This window comes from Gavialis gangeticus, unplaced genomic scaffold, assembly GCF_001723915.1.
Source record: "Gavialis gangeticus isolate Ggan-Ray unplaced genomic scaffold, GavGan_comp1, whole genome shotgun sequence".
NCBI lineage: Eukaryota > Metazoa > Chordata > Crocodylia > Gavialidae > Gavialis > Gavialis gangeticus.
This window is the reverse complement of record NW_017728992.1, coordinates 185,370,452-185,390,919: the sequence shown is the minus strand read 5'-3', so window position 1 is coordinate 185,390,919 and position 20,468 is coordinate 185,370,452. Positions and strand designations below refer to the sequence as shown.

The 20,468-nt window shown below is 42.1% G+C and overlaps 1 protein-coding gene across 1 annotated transcript in view; it reads right to left on the bottom strand.

Annotated features, from left to right (window-relative positions):
- The window catches only part of FER1L6 (fer-1 like family member 6), a 126,594-nt gene that overhangs the window by 8,108 nt on the left and 98,018 nt on the right, over positions 1–20,468 (bottom strand). The window contains exons 34-40 of the mRNA XM_019519545.1: positions 18,597–18,757; positions 15,380–15,522; positions 14,083–14,171; positions 11,630–11,728; positions 7,872–8,113; positions 5,538–5,701; positions 566–666 (exon numbers count right to left, since the gene is read on the bottom strand). Of these exons, the coding sequence (XP_019375090.1) occupies positions 566–666; positions 5,538–5,701; positions 7,872–8,113; positions 11,630–11,728; positions 14,083–14,171; positions 15,380–15,522; positions 18,597–18,757 (999 nt within the window). The remainder of the gene's footprint in view (positions 1–565; positions 667–5,537; positions 5,702–7,871; positions 8,114–11,629; positions 11,729–14,082; positions 14,172–15,379; positions 15,523–18,596; positions 18,758–20,468) is intronic.

Sequence of the window (20,468 nt, the reverse complement as noted above, 5' to 3'; positions counted from 1 at the left end):
GAAAATCTTTGCAAAAGGTTTTTAAATGCGTTGTGCATCATGCGTACAGTTTAAAATGCCCCAGAAGGCTGTGTGCCTCTCTAACTGAATTGGACCAGAGCCTGTCAGCTGTGTATAATGGGGCTATTCCCAGAGTAAAAAGCTCTTCAGCATAATGAAAGGTGGCAGAATTGGGTGCTTGGAGATTTTTAGCTGATTATCATGTTACCAAGTATGTCACATGCTTGTGCAGATGTTACAATCGGGGGAATAAAATTAAAAGGCTACATCATGAACAGTGGTATTTAAGAAAAAGGCTGCTAAGGGCCTGTAAGTAACTCATGGGCACCTTGAGAACATGGTATGTACCACAATTCAGTGGAAAATACCAGCCTGCTAGAGGGTTAGAAACCCTAAATGATCCAGTGATTGTTGTTTTGGTATCAAGGGTGAAATCTATAATTAATGTGAACCTGACTAAAAACTATTATCACACTTAGCAGCATCAGTTGAACCACAACCTCAGTCCAACACAACATATTCACAGCCTGCCCCCAGCTCATTTAGTGAACATGTCTCTACTCACTTGGGTTTCTCCAGAGGTTCAGGCTCCTTCCGAGCTTTGCCAACAGGGTTCTTCTTAGCTTCCTCTTCAGTGACTAAGTGGAACTCCGCTTCCACCTTGCCCTAGAATATTGATTAAGTATTTAATCCGGGGTTATTAACCAGTGACCAACTATTGACCAATTAGCATATGTGAGCTATCCCCCCAGAAGAGATAAGAAGAGTTTTCAATCTGTTGATTGAATCACATTGTGAGGATTGTGGGGAATCCCCGTCTTACAGTTTAGGAGTCCAGTTTGGTTGTATGATCTGTTAACCATCTTCATGTTTTAGGGCCACCTTTTTCTGCCTTACACTGCTTGTGCTAAGGGGCAAGGGGTGGCACTGGTCCATGAGTTTAGATTGGTCCTTAAAGACTCTCAGGACCTCAGATCTGGCCTGGGGCAGAAGAAAGAAGTAACTGCACCCTACACAAAACAGGTTCTTTCAACTTCTGTGCCAAGGTCTAAGGTGTGAAGGAGGCAAATCCAAAGAGAAGGAGCAAAACAGCAGTGGTACAGCCCTTATTTACCCACACGTAAGCTGGGTAGATCCAAAAGAAGCTTGGGGCAGGTCTGTGGAGGAACAAAGGGACTAGCTTAGGCTGAAGGAAGCTGGCCACAGGAGGGAGAGAGAGAGACTCCTCAATTTGTAGTAGTCATGGGTTGCAGGAGGGAGGATAGGACCAAATCCCAAAGAACACTCCAAAATGGCGAGGAGACTTGGGCAGGGAAAGGCTTCTGAGTAGTTCATTGTTTTTACCTAAATCTGTCTGTATCTCTTGTGCTTTCTAAAGCACAGAGTAGCTGAGGTAGAAATCTCTTTTGCAAAGCTTGTGCTTGTTTGTTTATTGCACCTAGCCCATGTCCTCGAAGTGGTGAACTGTATAATGAAGTGCTGGCAAAGCTGGGATTCTGGGAAAGGTTGTGCTTAGACAACTTAAGCACATTGGCAAGGGGCACTGGTCTCTGTGCTTAAGAAATTGGGTGAAGATTAAGAAACTGGGCAAACTCTTGGCTCTCAGAAAGGGATGTCAAAATGGGAAATGTCATCCTAGGAGTGTGCCTAGAAGCTCAGAGCCAGAGGAAGTGCCTGGAGTCTGCTCCCAGAAAGGAAATGTTGAAAGTAGAGCGGTCCAGTGTACGTGGCTCAAACACATCAGCCTGTGTGTCTAGAAGGGGAAGCCTGACCCAGACAATGACAACTGGATATCTCTTATTCATTAAAGATCCTTCCAGTTTCAAGAAATGGTCCATAAGACCACAGTTGTAAGTTGGATCCCTAGTTGGACTAGATGATCTCTTGAGGTTCCTTCCAGCTTTACTTTTCTATGAAACTATTACAGTCATAACACTTGAGTAGCACTTTGATTCTCATTTTCTCGTTCTTAGGAATCACAATAGACCTAAAATTGGAGAGCTCACTCATAAAATGTTAATGCAGAGGAAAGATCGGGGGGTTGGGATTGTCTAGTAAAATGACACTACTTGAAGTATTCATGTGCTTTTTGGTAACAACTGTAATTTTAGTCACAGGAGTAACAGATTCTAACATGGCAGTCAGTCCTGGAAGATCGCTACAAAAACAAATCTTTTAATAATTGTGCGTACCAGCAGGGCTAAAGTGCTGTATTACAGCTATTGCTCATCTGCTGCCTGACACAAAGCATCTGGATCTTTAATGGAAAATCTTTCCATTGCATCTCAGGTGCTGTTAAAATCCAAACCAGCTGTTTGCTGTTCAAAATGGAATTGATGTTTGCATGTTAATAGATCATATGGCTGCTAAGCTTTCAACTATTTCTTGTTTAAGCAATGTATCATCCCAAGCCTATAGTCAATATGTAAACCTTTTATCATCTCCCAGACTGATCTACTATGCAGTTCTTCCGGAGCTCTTCCCTGATAGTCTTTTATCTCTTTATTTCACTTGCATGCAAATAAAACTTGAGATAAGCTCTCCATGGATCTGGTTGAAAATAACACTGTACAAAATAACTCAAGGTACTTCCAAGCACCTTTCAGCTTGTTAACAGAGCTCTGGTAATAATAATACTTCACACTTAGCAGGCTCCATCTGAAGAAATCAACATGCTTTGCACACAGTAACAGAGTAAGCTGCATCATCAACATGGGTATATACCTGGAAACTGCTCAGCCAGGTCAGTCTGAGTTTGGACAGGTATTATCCTGGGTATTGTCAGGAAAATAGCTATTTCCTCACTGAATCAGTTTTTTAAATTTTCCATGCTGACTCTAACAAGTATAATTTACCATACCATCTGAGTTCACAGCTTATGTTTTATAATTCAATTTATGGTCATCATTGAAAAGTCAGAATTTCCCACCCTGCGGCATATGGCTTTATGTCTTAATCATTATGCTGACAAATTCCATGTGTTTTACACATCTCTGTAGTATATTTGTTTTCAAGGATTATAATTCAGGGTAGAATTTAAGCTTAAATACAGGCAGGTCCACAACATATCATAATAAGGTAAATGAAGGGTTTGTTGTTGTTGTTATTTTCATTCCCTTTAATGAGCTATGTAAATACATAATAATCTATGAAATAAGCAAGACCTGACTGGTAAAAAACATGCCAGATACATGCCAGTAGACTATATCAACTGCATTATTCAATATACCAAGTCCAGTCTAACAGCAAAGTAATAAATTATTAATATTAATACACCAGGCATTAAAACCCTTGCAAGACATTAATGACACAGAATTATTCCTTATCAAGATGTATCCATCTAGGTGTTTATATGCTCCTCATTAGCTCCACAGTGAACTTAACTAGGCCAAAGGAAAAACTTTAAAGCTTTTATGGAGAACCTGGTAATAGTAAGAATAAAAAGAGTGCATAGGTCAGATTGGAGAGGCTGGACACAAACTGTGATGGATTAATTCTTTGGCTGCTTTTCTTCTATGTTGCTAAGTTGGAAATACTTTGTTTTCAAAAGTATGAGTATGTTATTTAAATGTCCAGCTTCCACATGAATGACAAGACACTACATAAATTATTAGTATTGCCTGGCCTGCCATAGGCTCCACAAGCAATTTAGTTTACTGGGTGGCAATAGAGTTAAAGGAAAATAAATCACTAAAGTCACAGCTACAGAGCAAGTAAAGCTGTCTCCAAGCTATTGTAGATATGACCCTCATCTGTTCACTGAATTAAGCACGTCTCTTGACAGCCTTCACAGTAAATCCAATCAACAGCGATCCTGAAACCATAAAAGCATCCTTGGGAGACAGATCTACTGAGCAATCGAGAGCATTCCTGTCTATTTGTTTTCTCAAGGACAGCCTCTTTCCACTGTTTATGAAAGCTCATCCTGTACATCTCTGATTTAGTCTATGGGTGCATCTACACATAGTTCTACAGTGACATTATTATTGCGCCTTTTGGAAGTACTAAAGCACAGTGCAGTAACCACCCGTACTGCACCATACGCACAGCACATGGTTATTTTTACCAGCTACTTGCTAGGTGTGTGCGAAGCCGGCAGTATTCAGTTTGGATTCAACCCAATTTGCAGGACAGTGATTCGATTTGCTGATTTGGATCGCTGTCCCAATTCAATTTGGCTGAATCTGAAGATTTGATTCTGATTCAGAGAATCAGCGATTCAGCCATAGACACAACTTTATATGGTTTTTTTATGTACCTTGAGGTACCAGGCACGGCTCATGAATGCTGAGATGGTGGGATGGATGGAGTGTCCCACAGGAGCATGGGGGGCGGTCCCTTGTTCACTCAGCGGTGGACCCCCACCCCCTGGCGACCGCCTGATCCAGTCCAACTCTCTGCGGAAGGCAGGATCATCCCTGACAAAGCCATCCCTGCTAAGTGGCTGTCTTGCCTGCTCTTGCAAATTTCCAGGGATATACCACTTTTTCTAATGGAAAAGGGAGAATGTCTAGAGACTTCCTGAAACCCACTGGAGACTTCACTATGGCTATTAGTATTAAGCAATATAACAATGGAAGCCAGCAGTAGGAAACACAAAGTTAGATGGATACCTGGGACATATGATCTCAGCTCATTTGAAAACATTTTTGCCCTGCTGAAGCCCTCACCATAAATGAAATTTGACAATAAGCTCGTTTAGCACGCATAACGTGCCCTATAGATTTGCACACCCTGGAGTTATAGTTATATCGTTCTGGGGACTCCTGAAATCTAATGGGTTTAACAGCCCTTTGATGTTTCAGGGAGTTTGTCATTTCCCCTTGCAATCGTGTACAATCCCATTGTGCCACTGCATCAGGGAAATACTGGGCTTAAAACATGCTGAAAAATGTAAAGCATACTTTGTATGCTCCTGTTAGGATGTATTCTGTAATACATCTCTTGCAAAAGTAAGAGTAGACTCTTAGGTAATGTTTAATGAAGTCTGCTACTCAGCTGAGGTTGAGCACTGTACTAATGAAGCTAGACTACTTCTGATACTTGTGCTACCTTGTTCGAAAGCTGCCTCAGGTCTCTCCCCATGACACTGTATTGTGTCATGAAGACAAACCCTAAGAACCAGACTCTTGGCCTGCTTAAATCACAAGATAAAGGGGGACTTAATGTGACCTGAATGACACAAATGGCAATTCCCCCAGGGCAGGGGAATCCTGAGATGACTTAAAGTTAGCTTGATGCATCTGCTTCACTCCACTCTATCTTTCCACTGCAGCTCTGGCATGTGAGAGACGGGAGCGGGCAAAGCCATAAAAGAGTGTACTCAGATGACTCAGGGCAGCATGCCCAGAAAACCGTTCTAATCAGTGTGAATTAGAACAGCCCTGTGGATGTACAACATATGGCATAATGTTGCTCTTCAGTTGCCCAGCATCTTTGTTTCATATTTGTGAGGCACCTCTCACCAGAGTGTCTGTACATGAAACAATGCTCCACAGCCTTAGATCATCCTTCTAAATCAAAAGGGCTCTGCTTACAGTGAGCTCCCCAGCTTTGATGAAAGGCCACCAGCCTCTGACACGCTTCTGCTGAAATATGGAGATAGTGTTTTCTTCACTTGTTGCTGTCGCTATGCTTAAGTCACAGCTCTTGGCTGACTTCGCTGCCCGAGGAAATCCATTCAGGTTCATTTCGAGGGAGCCTGGAGGGAAAAAATCCCACAACATCATGCAGAGACAAACCAGATGTAAAGATAATCAACCACTTTCAACGAAGACAAGCACAGCACCTCTGCTGAAGCTTGAACAGGATAGTAAACCAGTCTAGTCTGAAACTATCTTTGCACCATTTGTCATCTGCTTGTATAGCCCCTATCTGAGTACATAATCATTCAAGCACATGGATTATATTTAAATACAGTGATCAGATGCTATCTAGACCTGGCTTGACAAATACCCCAATACTACCTCATATACAGTTCAAAGTAGTAGTTCTCAAAAATGTTTGTGAAATAGTGGTGTGAAGAGCCTAGGAAGGAGACTGAACAAGACCCCGACCTTCAGAATATCCTGTACTGCCCTCACTGGGGAGGAAGGACAAGAAGACTTGGCTCCACCAAACTTCTGAAAAACATTCAGAGCTTGGATATACTGATCTGCCATTGCACATACCAGCATAATGAAATCCTTCATAAAAAAAGTCAGAGAGATGTGCAATGTGTGTTATTGATCTGCCTAGTGTTTATTTCAGTTTCTACCTTTCTGTCTAGCTATATTGTAAAATCAATGAAAATGGAGCCATGAACAGGAAGGCAGCAAACACGAGTTCCAAAGGGGGTTTGCAGAGAAAAAAGGATAACGCACTCTGACAGGATCCAGCAAAGATAAAATGCCCTGCTTAAATCTCCATCAATAGCACAAATGGGCCGAAATGTTCAAAGGTGGCTAGAGATCTGGAGTACATTGATTTTTTGGGTACCTAACCTAAGGCACCTTAAAAAGGCCCAATTTTCAGAGTTGGTCTTCGGCCCTTTTGAATGTGATAGCTCAGACTATATTGCAGCTCTAAGGCTGGAAACAGGCGTTGCCTTTGTGCTGCCATAAACATTTTACCGACAACACAAAGGCCAAGTAAACAGATGTTCAGAACAAGGCTGGAGGTGAAAGCCTAGCCCTACTGGAGTGAATTAGAGCTTTCCCACTGACTTCCTGAGCCTAGGATTTCATCCCAGATCTTTATTTATTTGAAGTACCACATTTTAGATACTCAAAAATGAGCAATATTGAAACAACTTGTTCTTTTCAGGACACACTGCAGCACTCACCTTTTAACATTAGTATTTCTTAATCCTGACCTGACACAGGACAATGTAAATATGTAGATGGGGCAGCAATACATAGATAACATAAACAGGGAAGAGAAAGGAGAAGGAAAGCAAGCATTTGTCTAGATCAGTGCTTCTCAAACTATCTGATGTGGCAGACTGGCAATTTTTTTTCCAGTGGGCCAGCGACCAGTGCCCAGTTCAGCTGGTGGCAACAAATGCATGTAACAGCGCTACACAAATGCACGACTGGCTGTTTCTTTCTCTTTCCTCACCTCGCACGACGTGACGTCACCTGAGGTGTTGGAACATATGAACTGTGGTGCTATGAAATATCAATGTTATGCTTCTGAAAATATACTTCTTTCTTTCCTGGCAACTCGCTGCAGACCAGCAACCGGTGGCTTGCAGACCGGCACTGGTCCGCGGACCACCACTTTGAGAAGCACCGGTCTAGATGATCTTTTAAGGTTTGAAGACTGTAAATCCTAAAGAAAAGAATTTTCAGTGACCTAATCAATCTGATTAAAAGATATGTTGGGATGAATATGATGAAATGTTTCCAAACAGGGCAAGTAGGTGATAATTCTTAAAGAGATGTGTTAGAAAGCCAGTAATGAGAGATTGTACACTGAAAAAGATAAAATGCTCAAGACTATATTCCTGAAAGGTAAGTGGGAAATCCATCGTTGTTGGGGTGATTGACCGAAAGAGGCTGTTTTCATATGTAATTTCTAGGATTTTTTATAAACAAGGTTACAGCAAATTGCCTAGACTTAAGATCATATTAAATAATGGTTGATATTACTGAAAAATGTGATTATCATTTCATCGCTGGGGTTGAAAAGGGCAACTATTAAATAAGTGCCATAAATAAACCATGACAGGCCTATCCTTTTGTGGGCCAAAACCATGTACTTAGACATTCTAGGAGTTAAATGGATTGGAGGAGGACAATTGAAAGTTGGGCCCTAGAAAACTCTGCATGTTTTCCTACAAAACAAAGGACTATGATAATTTTAGCTGAAGTTCAGTGGGCCTCACTTACCAAGGAAATCATCTGATGAAAGCCTTTCGAAGTCCCAAACCTGTAATACTAGCACTGCTGGGATTTTGCGTTCTGTTTTGTCCAGGGAAAATATGTTCTCTCTTTTACTGACTACCATTTGTTTCTCAGCCGGGAGGTAGTGGAATGGGTACACAAACCGCCAGTTGAAGTTCCCTTCTCCAGTCAAGGAGTTGTAATGCACATCTGTCTCCTGCTTGTCATCTTCCAGGCCTTTTAACCAGCTGCAGCATTCATATATTTGAAGACATTCATGTTAGTAGGGGGGCTGTATTGTAGCCACTAACTTTCAATGACAAAAAAATCATTGTATATATGTATTTTTCATAATCAATGATAGTGGAGCAACCAGAAGGTTCATGGAGTATAAATAACCATTCAAAATATGTCTCAGGCTTACAGATGATACAAAGTGATGCCAAAAGTTTAGTGATATGAAGTGAATTCTATTTAGATCAGACTTGCAAAATTCTAATTCACCCACTCACCAATGGTTAGTATTTTTTTCTAAGACAGGCAAACAAAATATCATTATCACTTTCATTATTAATCACCAAGAATAGATCTTGCACTTGGCTGGTGAATTTCATGAGTGTCACAAGGCTGATTTGTGGCTTTGATATCAGAGTCAAGATCATTTGTAGCTGCAGGTGCTGTAGATTGAAGGATGTCAAGCTGACTCATTTCCCCAAAGTTATCTTTTCTTTTTTTTATTATTTTCTTATGCAGCACAAACTGAGTGGATTGGCATACTACATAAATAATATGTGTTTCCCTAAAAACACATTCCTTTTGAAGGTGCTATTTAAACGTACATTTCCTTAACTTTTCATAAATAGACCTTTAAAAATATTTAAATGGATACTATAGCCCCAAAATAGTTATCCTGTCCCAGAAAGTGGCATGGTCACAAGAAGGTAATTTGGAAATATTAGTTGTGACATAGCTTATACGAAACACAGGTACGACAAATGCTCACTGGTGTCCAGATTGCTAGAAGTTCATGTTGTATAAAATGTATTGCAGTCTAGTTATTAGGCATTCAGACTGGGTAATAAGAAGCTCCTCATTACTATCTTTGGATTAGATCGTATCCCTGGATCAAGAGAATGACTCAGGGCATATTTACATTAGTCACTGCTATGACTGCAGTTCAGTAGACATAACAAACTAGCTTTAAACTATTTAGCTTAGGTACTGAAAGCAGTGTAACAGTGGTGGCATAGGCCTCCATGTGTGCTAGGTACCTGAGTATTTACTAAGCTTCTGGCCCATTCTGTGTTCTGAGTTGTGTGCTGTTGCTGTTGTGGTATCATCTGAGTACACTTGTTTAAAGCTAGCCTAGGTATATCTCCACGAGTTGTAGTGACTTCAGTGAAGCCATACACCTGAGGGAAGTAGAATGGAGTAAGCACATGCTACCAAGCTGCTGTGTCTCTATATGTAGCTTGACTTTCTCATTATCCTCAAGGGTCTTTCAGAATGAGCAAACCTGATAAAATCTCCCAGTGAAGACACCAGAGCATAAATAAATCTAACTGTTCTTCCTCCAGCTCTTTGCACCAATCACTGGCAATGGACAAACTTCATACAGTCTTCAGACTCATTTTTTGGTTCACATAAGTCCCTTAGGCTAAGGACAGAAGTTACACATAAACTGGTTTTTAAGTCATCAGAAACTGGTTTAAACCTGTAACAGAAAAAAATTCAGTGCACATAAACCAGTTTCAAAATGGCTGAAACTGGCCTAAGATAAACCTGGTTGAATGTAGTATCAGACTTAACTGATTTAGGTCAAACCAGTTTATGAAACTTCTGTTTCAGGCTCCTTCCTGGTTAAAGTTAAATCACAGCCACCCAGCATCCCAGCATGCTTTCCAGCCCTGGGCTGGGCTGGGCTGTGTTGTCTGCTCCAGCAGAGAAGGGTTGGAGTGATGGGGAGGGGGTTAGGGACTGCCCTGCCAAGGCAAACCCCAGGTGGGGTCTGGGGCGAGGGAAGGGGGTTAAACTTCCCTTCCTCAAGTACAGAGCTGCCCTGCCCTGCTAATAACTTACAGTGGGCTACGACTGTGGACTATACATCCCAGAGGCACCTAGAAGCAGGAAGAGGAAGTGATGAGCATCCCTGAAGAGTCCTGCTGCTATGATTCTGGAATGCAAATCCCAGAGACCTCGAGAGCAGCAGGAAGAGGAAGTGAACATGTAGCCCACACTGGCTATGTGCCAGAGATCCATACTTTAGTGCACCCTGGCTTCTGGCCTAAGCCATTGCAGGCATGTGGCTGCATTTTCTAAATCAAAAGTGAATGTCTGTCCAGTTGTTTCTCAGTTTAATTTCTGTAGCTTAGACTAACTTGCAAAGACTGAATCAATTCAGCCTCAGGCTTTTTGACTGTCTGTACTTAGCTTTAAAGTCCCATGCTCAAAAAACAGAGGCAGTAACACACATCTAATCTACACAGTCCTCTCTTGATCTGTGAAACTACATGAAACATCTCAAGAGATACTCACAGGCCTTTTATGCTGAAAGACTTGGGGCTGTTCAGCCTGGAGAAGAGAAGACTCATAGGGGACTTGGTGGCAGTCTATACGTATATTAGGGGCATACATCAGGGCCTGGGGGAGCATCTATTCACCATGGCACCCCATGGGAAGACAAGAAACAATAGGCACAAACTGAGGATTGCTTCAGATTGGACACAAGGAAAAACTTCTTTACAAGTTGAGTGCTGAGGGTCTGGAACAGACTCCCCCCAGAGCTGGTACAGTCACCCACCTTGGTGATCTTCAAAAAGTGTCTTGATGCCCACTTTGCTGGAGTCATCTTACCCCAGCAGTCTTTCCTGCCCAAGTGCAGGGGGGCTGGACCCAATAATCTTGTAAGGTCACTTCCAGCCCCTAACATCTATGAATCTATGACATAATTATTTTCCTTTTATGGCATATTGGCACTTCCATTCAAGTCCTCTCTAAAAGCAGAAAGTGCAGAGAACCACACAAAAAAAGGAAAAATAATTTCTAACAAGTAATCTGAACCTTTTGTTAAAAATGTAGTTCATTTTCATTTCACATTTAAGTCAGCTCTGCTTTAATTTTGTTCAATGAATTCATTCATCCCTGCTGACTATGCTTCATTACTGCTCCAAAGGTAAAACAGGGCTTTCATTTCCAATATAGCATAGAGAGAACACTAAAAAGAAGCTAGAAATGCTAATGAAACATACATACTGACTCCTGTCATTTACACATGCACCTATTTTGATCAACAAATGGTTGATTAAAATATGTCTCCCAAAGGGATCTCCTACATTACTGCTCTTTTCTTATTAATAATTTCTCTACCCTGGTTATAATTCCTTTCACCTCAATAAATAACAATGTAATGCAGACATCCCTTAGGGATTAAAAACAATGAAGGCTTTTACATTTTACCCATTTATATTTTGGATTTGATTTGTATGCATTTATTCCTGATTATTGTTTGTATGAGAAATGAATCAGCCCTGTGTTTACATTTCAAATTCTTTGACTTTAAAAGAGAAAGAACACTAGACATTATCCAGAATGGCTAGCTACTCTTGGCAGGCACTTACAGTAAATCACCAGGATCACAGCAAGGTTTTATAAGGACAGCTATATTAACACAGCAGCATAATATGTGACACTGATTTTTTAAAATAAAATGTTAATGGTTTGGTTAAAGGATAAATAAGAAAGAAGGGGTGTCCAGATGAACCTACCCTTTAACATAGATATCACTTGATTTTTGTCCCGTGAAGATATTCTCATCCTCTAAAACGACATCTTCTGTATTCCAGATTATTATTCTTAATTCATAACTGAAAGAAAGGAATCAGATGTTTGTATACTTGAATTTAAAGGCTTTCTTGTTCATCCGTATTCAACTCACCTGAGTATGCGTTAGGTGTGATCAGACAGTAGTCAAAACCTTCATTGAACTAATTAATAATATGCCAACTGATTTAAATGGATCTAAATCAGGCCTCTTTTGTGTACTGTGATAGAATAGGATCTGGTCTCTAGGCATTCAGAGCAAAGTGATGGAGGGTATCACTGGCAGCCTCAGAAAGGTGGAAAATTCCTTGCTGATTGTTTGCATATGAGCCTTTTTTAGTTCTATTCATAAAAACGCTGCAGTGAGATAGGTCTGACAGTATCCTCTCCACAACCCACAAAATACTGAGCAACTTTTTAATGAGAACAAAACCCATGTAGGAAGACATGGGGTTTCAGTTTTAGAAAAATGTGTTGATGACATATGATTTTTTTTTAATCTGGTGCATTAAAATGGAAGGAAAGTGCTGTTTAGAAATATCTGTAAGGTACAGGAGAAAATAAACATCTTCAGGGAGGACATTTTCAAGTGCTATCAAAAAGGAGGCACGTTCTCCCTTACTCTTTTCACTTTGACTACTTATGGGTGTGGGAAGCTCTAAAAACTACAGCTGGCCTGAACTCAAGATTTCTGAGTAAATAGTGATATTTCAAAATCTGAGTTTATTCTGATATAGAATAAACACATAGTTTGAAAAATCTTCCATAAATGTAAAATTAAAAAAAGAACTGATTAGGCAGTGCATGATGTATCTGAAATATGTTCCTTTAGGAATGTGTGTGAGCCACAGTGAAACTGACAAACACATCAATTTCAATCAGTCATGCTGGAACCTCCCCGGCTGCTGCTCCAGGGCTGTCCTTCTTTGTGGATGCCTGCAGGCTCAAAATCCTTCCACATGTCCACACTGTCTGGTTCCTTTGGGAACTGGGCAGCCCGAGGAATAGCCTGGTCCAGAAATCTGGAAGCTCTGGGGCCTGCTTGACAGGACAGCCCTGGAGCTCTGGACCCTGGAAACCCACCAGAAAACCAGGCCGAGCTTTCATCAGTATCTGCCTAGAAACAGGCTTGTGGTTTGATAAAACTTCCTCAAACCTAAGATATTTCTGTGAAACATTTCAGATTCTACAAATCAGCATTTTCTGACAAAACTCTGTTTCAGTGTCAGATTTCCAACCAGCTGCCCTAGGAACAAACACATCTACATGTTTGCCTAGCTATAGAACTTGGTCACTGTTCCTATGCTCTGCTTCTTCAGCCCAATTGGCATTGAGCATATCCCAAAATGTAAGCCTCTTGCAGATACGTAAACCTCTCTTATTTGTTCTGATGACTAATATTTTAAAAATATTTGTCTACGTTTCTGTAGGCTGTAAATTGGCAACAGCATTTTGCTCTTGCAAATATTATCAAGTTCCTGCTTTGAAAACTGCCTGCTGACAAGCAGCCTCACATAAAATCCCTGTCTAATGAAAACACTCATTATAGAGGCTTCTTCTTGTCAAAGTTTGAAACTTAGTTAAATATACATAGAAAGGAGAAAAATATTATTTTATAGCATTGCCTTTTGCTTCAACATAAACAATGAACTAATGATAGCTGTGAAACTGTTCCAGACACAAAGATTACTCAAGAAAGCCCTTCTTAAAATACGGGATTAAAGTTCTTTTGGAATGAGCAAACAATTCTCTTTTATTATTTGCCCAACAGTTTATCAAGTTAACTCATTCAGCGAAATGTCACAGAGGGGAGGAGATACACATGCCTGAAATTGTAGAAGTGTCGTAATTTTGCTTTAGCTGTGATGGACTAGGGAGCATATAAAAGGCAAGATTTGGTGATATCTGTTATGGGAGCACATTTATAGCTGGGAGAGATGGGAGACAAGCTTTTAGGTGCAAAATGCATTTCAAGATATTGACCAGTGGTCATGTACTTTATAAAAGTGGGAAAGCTAACATGGCATAGAAAGCACATTACAACTTTGGAATAGAGTTCAAAATAGGGGTAATAACTGTAAGAGTCACTGCAGCTGCTAGTTGTACTTTGGTCTGTTTAGCATTGCTGAATAAATCACTTCAAATCATTTATTCAAGACTCGACACCTTTCTAAAAAGATATGATAGCGCTCTAACAGAAGATATGTGCTTAATACATAGATTCCAGGGTGGCTTAGGTTATACAGGAGGCCAGACTGGATAACTGTAATGGTCTCTTCTGCCTTTGTGGCAGTGATTCACAGTTTAAATAGTGGTGTGAGATTCCACTTCTTGCCAGGCCCTTAGAAAAAGAGAATACTTGCAGACTGATGCCAGTACACTGGCAGGAATTACATACCCTTTGGGTTTTCTTGGGGAAATATCAACAGGAGGTCCTGGTAGAGGCATGTCTTTGGGAAACATGTCCACCCACATCTGCACACGACCCTTTAAAAAAAGAAGAAACAAGCAACACTGTTACCCTTCCTTAGCAAGATTTTAAAGGGCACTAAAAATGTAGTGCTAAATTACAAAAAGCACAAGAAAAAATCATCTTGGGATCATCTGTGTCATCAAGCTTCTTGCACTGTGTTGTTCTTCAGACACAAGTGACCTGGATTTCAGTATAGACTATTGCTGATATTTTTATAGTTGATTCTTTGGACTTTCCCCTCCTTCCTATAAAGTTCTCTATGTTGAGGCCTGGTTCATCTCTGCTGCCTGCCTCTCCTCCAGTGGTACATACTTTAACCTGCAAAATAACTTGGGTTGATCCCAACCCTAGTCTTATGACTAGACCTCATGCTTATACAGGCTACATGCAACATAGACACCTCCACAGTTGATGTGTTTAATCTCTGACACTGCCCCACTGCTACCACTACTTATTTTATCAGGGGCGGAGTTTGTCTGAGCAGTAAACCGGACCGAGGTTTCTATGAGCAAACTCCAGCTTGATTCTGTTCAGGAGTTTCACATTTTCATTTGTTCTGTACACTTGGGATTCCCAGCAGCACCCAACATGCTGAAACACAGCAAACCAGTTCTTGTGGTACTTTCAAGTCAGAACCCAGGTGGAACCATTTGAAATGTTGTGAGAAAGATTTTTCGTGAACTTTCTAGCTCAATTCCAGAGACTCAAAAGGTTTGGATAACTTTGGGTGCTTACCTAAATGGAATCCAGATTTTGACATTTTCTGGTTTGGTTATCACAGGAAATGTTGTATGGAATCAATGGCTATCTAGAAATTTTACCTTTTTAACTGTACTGCACACTAGCAGAACACCGTAGCAGTGATGAGGACAAAGGCCAAATCCTTGTGTTCCCAAATGACCCCTATGTGGGAACTAGCCATTGGCTAGGCTGCAGTACTGGACAAAAAGACCTAGGGATTACAGTGGACCAGACACTGGACACAACCCAACAGAGTGCTCTTGTTCCACAAAAAAAAAAAAAACCAAACCCGAAAAAAAGAAAAGATAGCCAATAGCATACTGGGTTGTATAAACAGGAGTGTCACTTCCAAATCAAGGGAAATGATCCTTCTGCTCTGACACTGATGAGGCTTCACTGGGAACGCTAGAAACAACAGTAATTGGAGCAGAGGAATCCCTCTCTTGTGCTTGGGGCTTCCATCACTTGTAGGCTTATCTACCTGCTCCATGCCCGGTTTATCCTTGTGATAGAGGGGCCTGGTTTCAATGTGCTCTGGAACCAGCTTGCATCCAACCTCAGGGATTTCTTCCCAGGAGTGTAAAACTTTTAAGGCAAGGTGTTCATATGATTCCACTGGCTCTTCTAAACAAAAGAATAAAACAGAGCTGAATTAATATACAAGGGCTCTAACTAACGTGGCCTGGCTGTTATTAAAGACACTCATTATAAGCCTGCTTATGTTTAAAGCAAGGCTTATTGCTTCCCAAGAGAAAAGAGAGGTGTCATAAACACATTTAATTCCTGTAAGTAAGAGCACTCAGGGGGGTGACTGGAAGTTTAGTGCTTAGAATGAAGCTAAGCTGTAAAACACAGTGAATTGTTTCAGCTTTGTAACAGCCTGTTTCAGGGCTAAATCTAACATTAGAATGATAAAGTTTTGCCAGTTTGCTTTCATCTTCTTAGAATAGATCCTTAAGTTAGATTTAAAACAAAAAAAGTTTTGGTTTTTCAAAGAAAGGGGGATCTGCCATTTTCTTGAAGCATCAGAAAATGTCAGTGATTAAGTGCTAGAGCCTGTATATCACATCTTTTGTCTTGGGATGGCAGCAATGGACAGCCCTGGGGAGCCAAAGTCATATCCTGAGTGAAGAACACTTAAGCTGAAAGATGATAAAAAGTAAACTCCATGGACAAAAGTCTGCCTTGTCCTGGGCAATGGCATGCTGGGCAGGGGAAAGAAAGGGCCTTACTAGCAGTGGCCATTGATACTGTGCCTTTGAGAGGCATACTGACTCAGCAATGGTTCAGTAACAATGGTCACAAACTGACAGAGAGCAGATTTAGGCTAGACATCAGGAAGAACTTCTTTATGGTGAGACTTACCAGGCTCTGGAATGGGCTTCCGAGGGAGGTGGTGCTCTCCCCTACCCTGGGGGTCTTTAAGAGAAGGCTGGACATGCACATGGCTGGGGTCATCTGACCCCAGCACTCTTTCCAGCCTAGGCAGGGGGTCAGACTCGATGATCTGTTGAGGTCCCTTCTGACCCAAGCATCTATGAATCTATGAACAGGCACAAGGGGGCAAGTTGGAAGCAGCTACTACAAGCACTCCTCCCAATGAACCCTGGGAGGCAGAGGATCAAGTCTAGTCCTGTTCTTCCAAAGGTCTCTTGGAGTCATTAGTGTTTAAACAATTCTCCTGCTTGGTGCATCTTTGGAGGCACAGCCATAATGTGGCCCTCTTTTACTAAAAATGTTGCCTCAGTCCTATGTCCCTGGCCTGCTTGGACAAAGGAGAAACAGGAGAGATGGCTACGACATATTTGAATGAAGGAAAAGTTCAGACTTTGCAGATGAAATGGACACTGAAAGGGAGAAAAAACACCAGAAGGTCGATTCCTGCTACAGTGACATTTAACTTGTGCTAACTGCCCTCTGAGCATCTCAAAGTTACACCACTTCAGGTGAGAATTAACATGTGCTACCTAGCTTGTGTTAGGGTAACTTCAGTCTTTTCCACAGAGATAAAATGAGCAATTTGTAATCTTCTAGCATCCCAGAATGCACCACTTCCAGCCGCCTCCTCCCCACCCAGAGCAGGGATAGAGGTCCTTGCTGCACCCCTTCTTACTGGCTCTCTCAAGAGCTGCACAGACAAGAAACGGTATTACTCATAATGTGCAACTGCTCACTGCACATCCTAACTTTAACGCAGCTTAACATTCCCCAGATTTAGTGTGTTCTAAGTGTAATGTGTAACTTCACCCATTTGTCTAACCTACTCTGAAAACCTTTGAATATCATTGCAGAATGCCAAAATCTCCTCTCCAGTTAGTGAGTTTGCTGCTATGCTACAAAATCTTTACTTCTGGTGGAAAGACAGTGGAGTTAATATCTTGTCTAGCTCTTTCAGAAGGAAGGCGGGACAGAGCTGTGGTTCCAGCACTGAAGCAGCAACTGAGTTTTAAACCCAGCACTGATACAACCTTGCTTTTCAACCTTTGGCCTGCCACTTAAATTCTCCATGTCTCCATTTCCCCACCTGTAAAAAGGAAGTAATTATACTTCCATCCCTTGCAACTACTGCCCTTCCCTCCCAGATCACCTACTGCCTAAGATGTTCAGATTCTAGCAATGAGCACCGTAGAAACCACTGTGTGAAAATACCTTTTTTGATTCTTTTTGGAATACTGGTTTGGATCAGGAGCATGCAGCACACTCAATGCCATACTTGTACAAGCTATGGGTAATGTGGGTTGAGCTATCTGTGCTTTTGTTTATATGATCTTGTCTGCTGCTGTTGAAGTCCTAAGGCTTGTTTTGGCGATAAAGCAGAGTACTACGAAGTCTGGTGTTGGGAATTGCACCTCTTCCCCGACCCAATGAAGAAAATAAGTGGGAGTTTTGAAGTCATGCAACATAAACCTCTCTGGCTAGCAAACCCTAAGTGGGCTTCATTCCTTCCCTCAATGGTGGAGCATCAGCAATAGCTTCCAGTGCAAGAGTAGACAGTAGTTAGGTGTCTATTAAGTGGAATCTCGTAAGCACAACTGAAGTTTCCCCAGGCAAAACCAGAGGCTCCTACATAACTGCAAAGAGCCTCCCACTCCCTTGTGTACCATTCCACTCTTGTTAGCCACTCAAGGTATCCATCTGAGTCTATCATTGCCTCCCAACCCATCCTCAAAGCACCTCCTACATAATCACTGCTAGCTCTGGCACCCCTCACCTCCCCACCACATATGCAACCAAGACCTGAGCTCTCTGCTATTCTTAGCTTGCACCTTGAATTCCTCATGTTCACAGAAGCAGCAACTTCTGCAATGCCTCCTAGATTCATAAGGCAACAAGCTCCCTGGAAAGGCCAAGAGTAGAACTCAAGCCAGTGTCCTAATACAGCTATGGTGCTGCAGAAATAGTGAAGATAATAGTATAAGTGATAACAACCAAGAAGGGTAACATTTTGGGGGGCGCATGTTTTAGTGGGTAAGGCACTGGATTAGAGCCTATTGACCTGCTGTGTGACCCTGTGTGAGTTTATTTCTCTTTGTATTTGTGTTTCCCCTCCCATCCTTGTGTACTGAGGTTGGCAGGTTTTCAGGGCAGAGACTGTCACTTGCCATTTGCTCCTATGGTGCCTGGCAGAGAGGGAATACAATCTCAGCTGCAAACTCAATGAACCATTGTATGATTAAACAAAGAAAGCACATAGTTACCATTCTCGTCCTCACTGAAGAGCGTTTGCCCCTTAAAGATTTTGGTTCCTACTTGTATCTGTCCTCGTTGCATGTAGGGCCCTCTCAGTTTGTTGTCCCTGCACAACTTGGTGAGGATTTCAGTGGGTTTGGTTGCATCTCTCCAGGCATTGTACCCTTCTCTGCAGTGAGGGGAGAAAGGAGAGAAAAATGGGGAAGGCATTCTATACAACTAGACACTGTAACCGGTCAGGAGCACTACGCTGAATGTCAGGGTCCCTGGCCAATGGGCTTGTTGTATGGGAACACAAGGATGAATGGAAAAAAAATAATGTTATGCAAGTGACACAAGCCAGAGTTCCACAAGTCCTGTGAATCTGCTGCATAGCATTATAGATCCATCCCAGTGAGTGTGACATCTCAGCACCACTTCTCTGGCTAAGGAACACCGAGCAGACTTCTTCTGGAGCTGGCAAATGCCACACCTTCCTCAAGGAGTTTCCTCTGTGTACCTGGAATCCAGAATCCCGATCCCTCTTTCTTTCAAAATAAACTGAGCAGGGCTCACTCTTTTCTTTTAAAATGCTCAAGAAGATGATGTCTCCACAGCTGTCTTTTGTACAATAGTTTGGTAGCTGTAACACTTGCCTATAAGGCTAGGGACAGCCATTACACATAAACCAGTTTAAGTGATCATAAACTGGTTTAAACCTGTAACAGAACAGATGTTCAGTGCACATAAACCAGTTTGAGAATGGCTGAAACTGGTTTGAGATAAACATGGTTGAATGTAGTATCAAACTTCACTAATTTGGCTCAAGCCAGTTTATGCAATGTCTGTCCCAGACCCCTTGCTGGTTTAAGCTAAACCAGACACTCCCAGCATCCTGGCATGCTCTCTGGGCATGCTCTACAGCAGGGCTGGCCCCTCCCCTCTGCTCCCTGCCTGCAGCTCTGGCACAGACTGTGGGCTGCTCTCCCCTCCCCTCACCACTCTCTGCTAAGCAGGAATTTCCCCCTCCTCTCTGCCTTGCTGAGGAGGTGTCTGTGTATTAGCTAGCGGACCACATGCTGGCTGCAGTCCCTGCTGAGTCAACAGGTAGAATCAACAGGGAGAATCAACAAGTAGCTGGTCATGCCCCTCTATTGTTTTCTTATTTGGGTGATAAACACTGTTATCAATTCTCTCTGGGCTAATCAGAACTTCTGCCACACCCCACTCAGCTCCATGCTGTGGAAGGAAGGGAGGGCTGCTCTAATGCCCCCCTAGCTTCTAGCCTAAGCCACTGCGGGCATGTGCCTGTATTTCTGGGATGGCTGTCCAGTTACAAAACTGATTTAGCTTAGCCAGGTTATATTAACCTGCAAAGATTGAATCAATTCAGGCTCATGCTTTTTGAATGTTTGTACCTAACCTAAGAGGAAGACCTAGGTTCAATTTTCACCTCTGCCTCAGGGTATTAAAGCCCACAGCTCCCAGGAGAGTGCCCCAACCACAAGACCAAAGGTTGTTCTGGAAGGGGGCAAAGGCCACCCTTCCTGTGGAAGCAGGGCTAACTCAGTGGCCAAGAGTACGAGAGTCATTGGGCAAGAGAGTGAGAGCACACACACAAGAAAGTCTGACTGCAACGTAGCAGTGGGGAGTCCTGGCTTCCTGCCTGGGCTCCCAGGACTGTTTCTTTACTTTATCCAATGTCTTTGTAAGGTAAGACACAGAACAGGCAGCAGAACCCACGACTCGCCCCTCCCAGAGAAGTACTGAACCCCCAGGCTAGATTCAGGCTCCTTCTTGGGTTTTCTCTGACCAAATGAGTCTTAAATCCTTTTCTATATAGTTTATTATACATTAAACCCAGGGCCAGGTCATGAAACAACACTCAGTCTGACTACTGA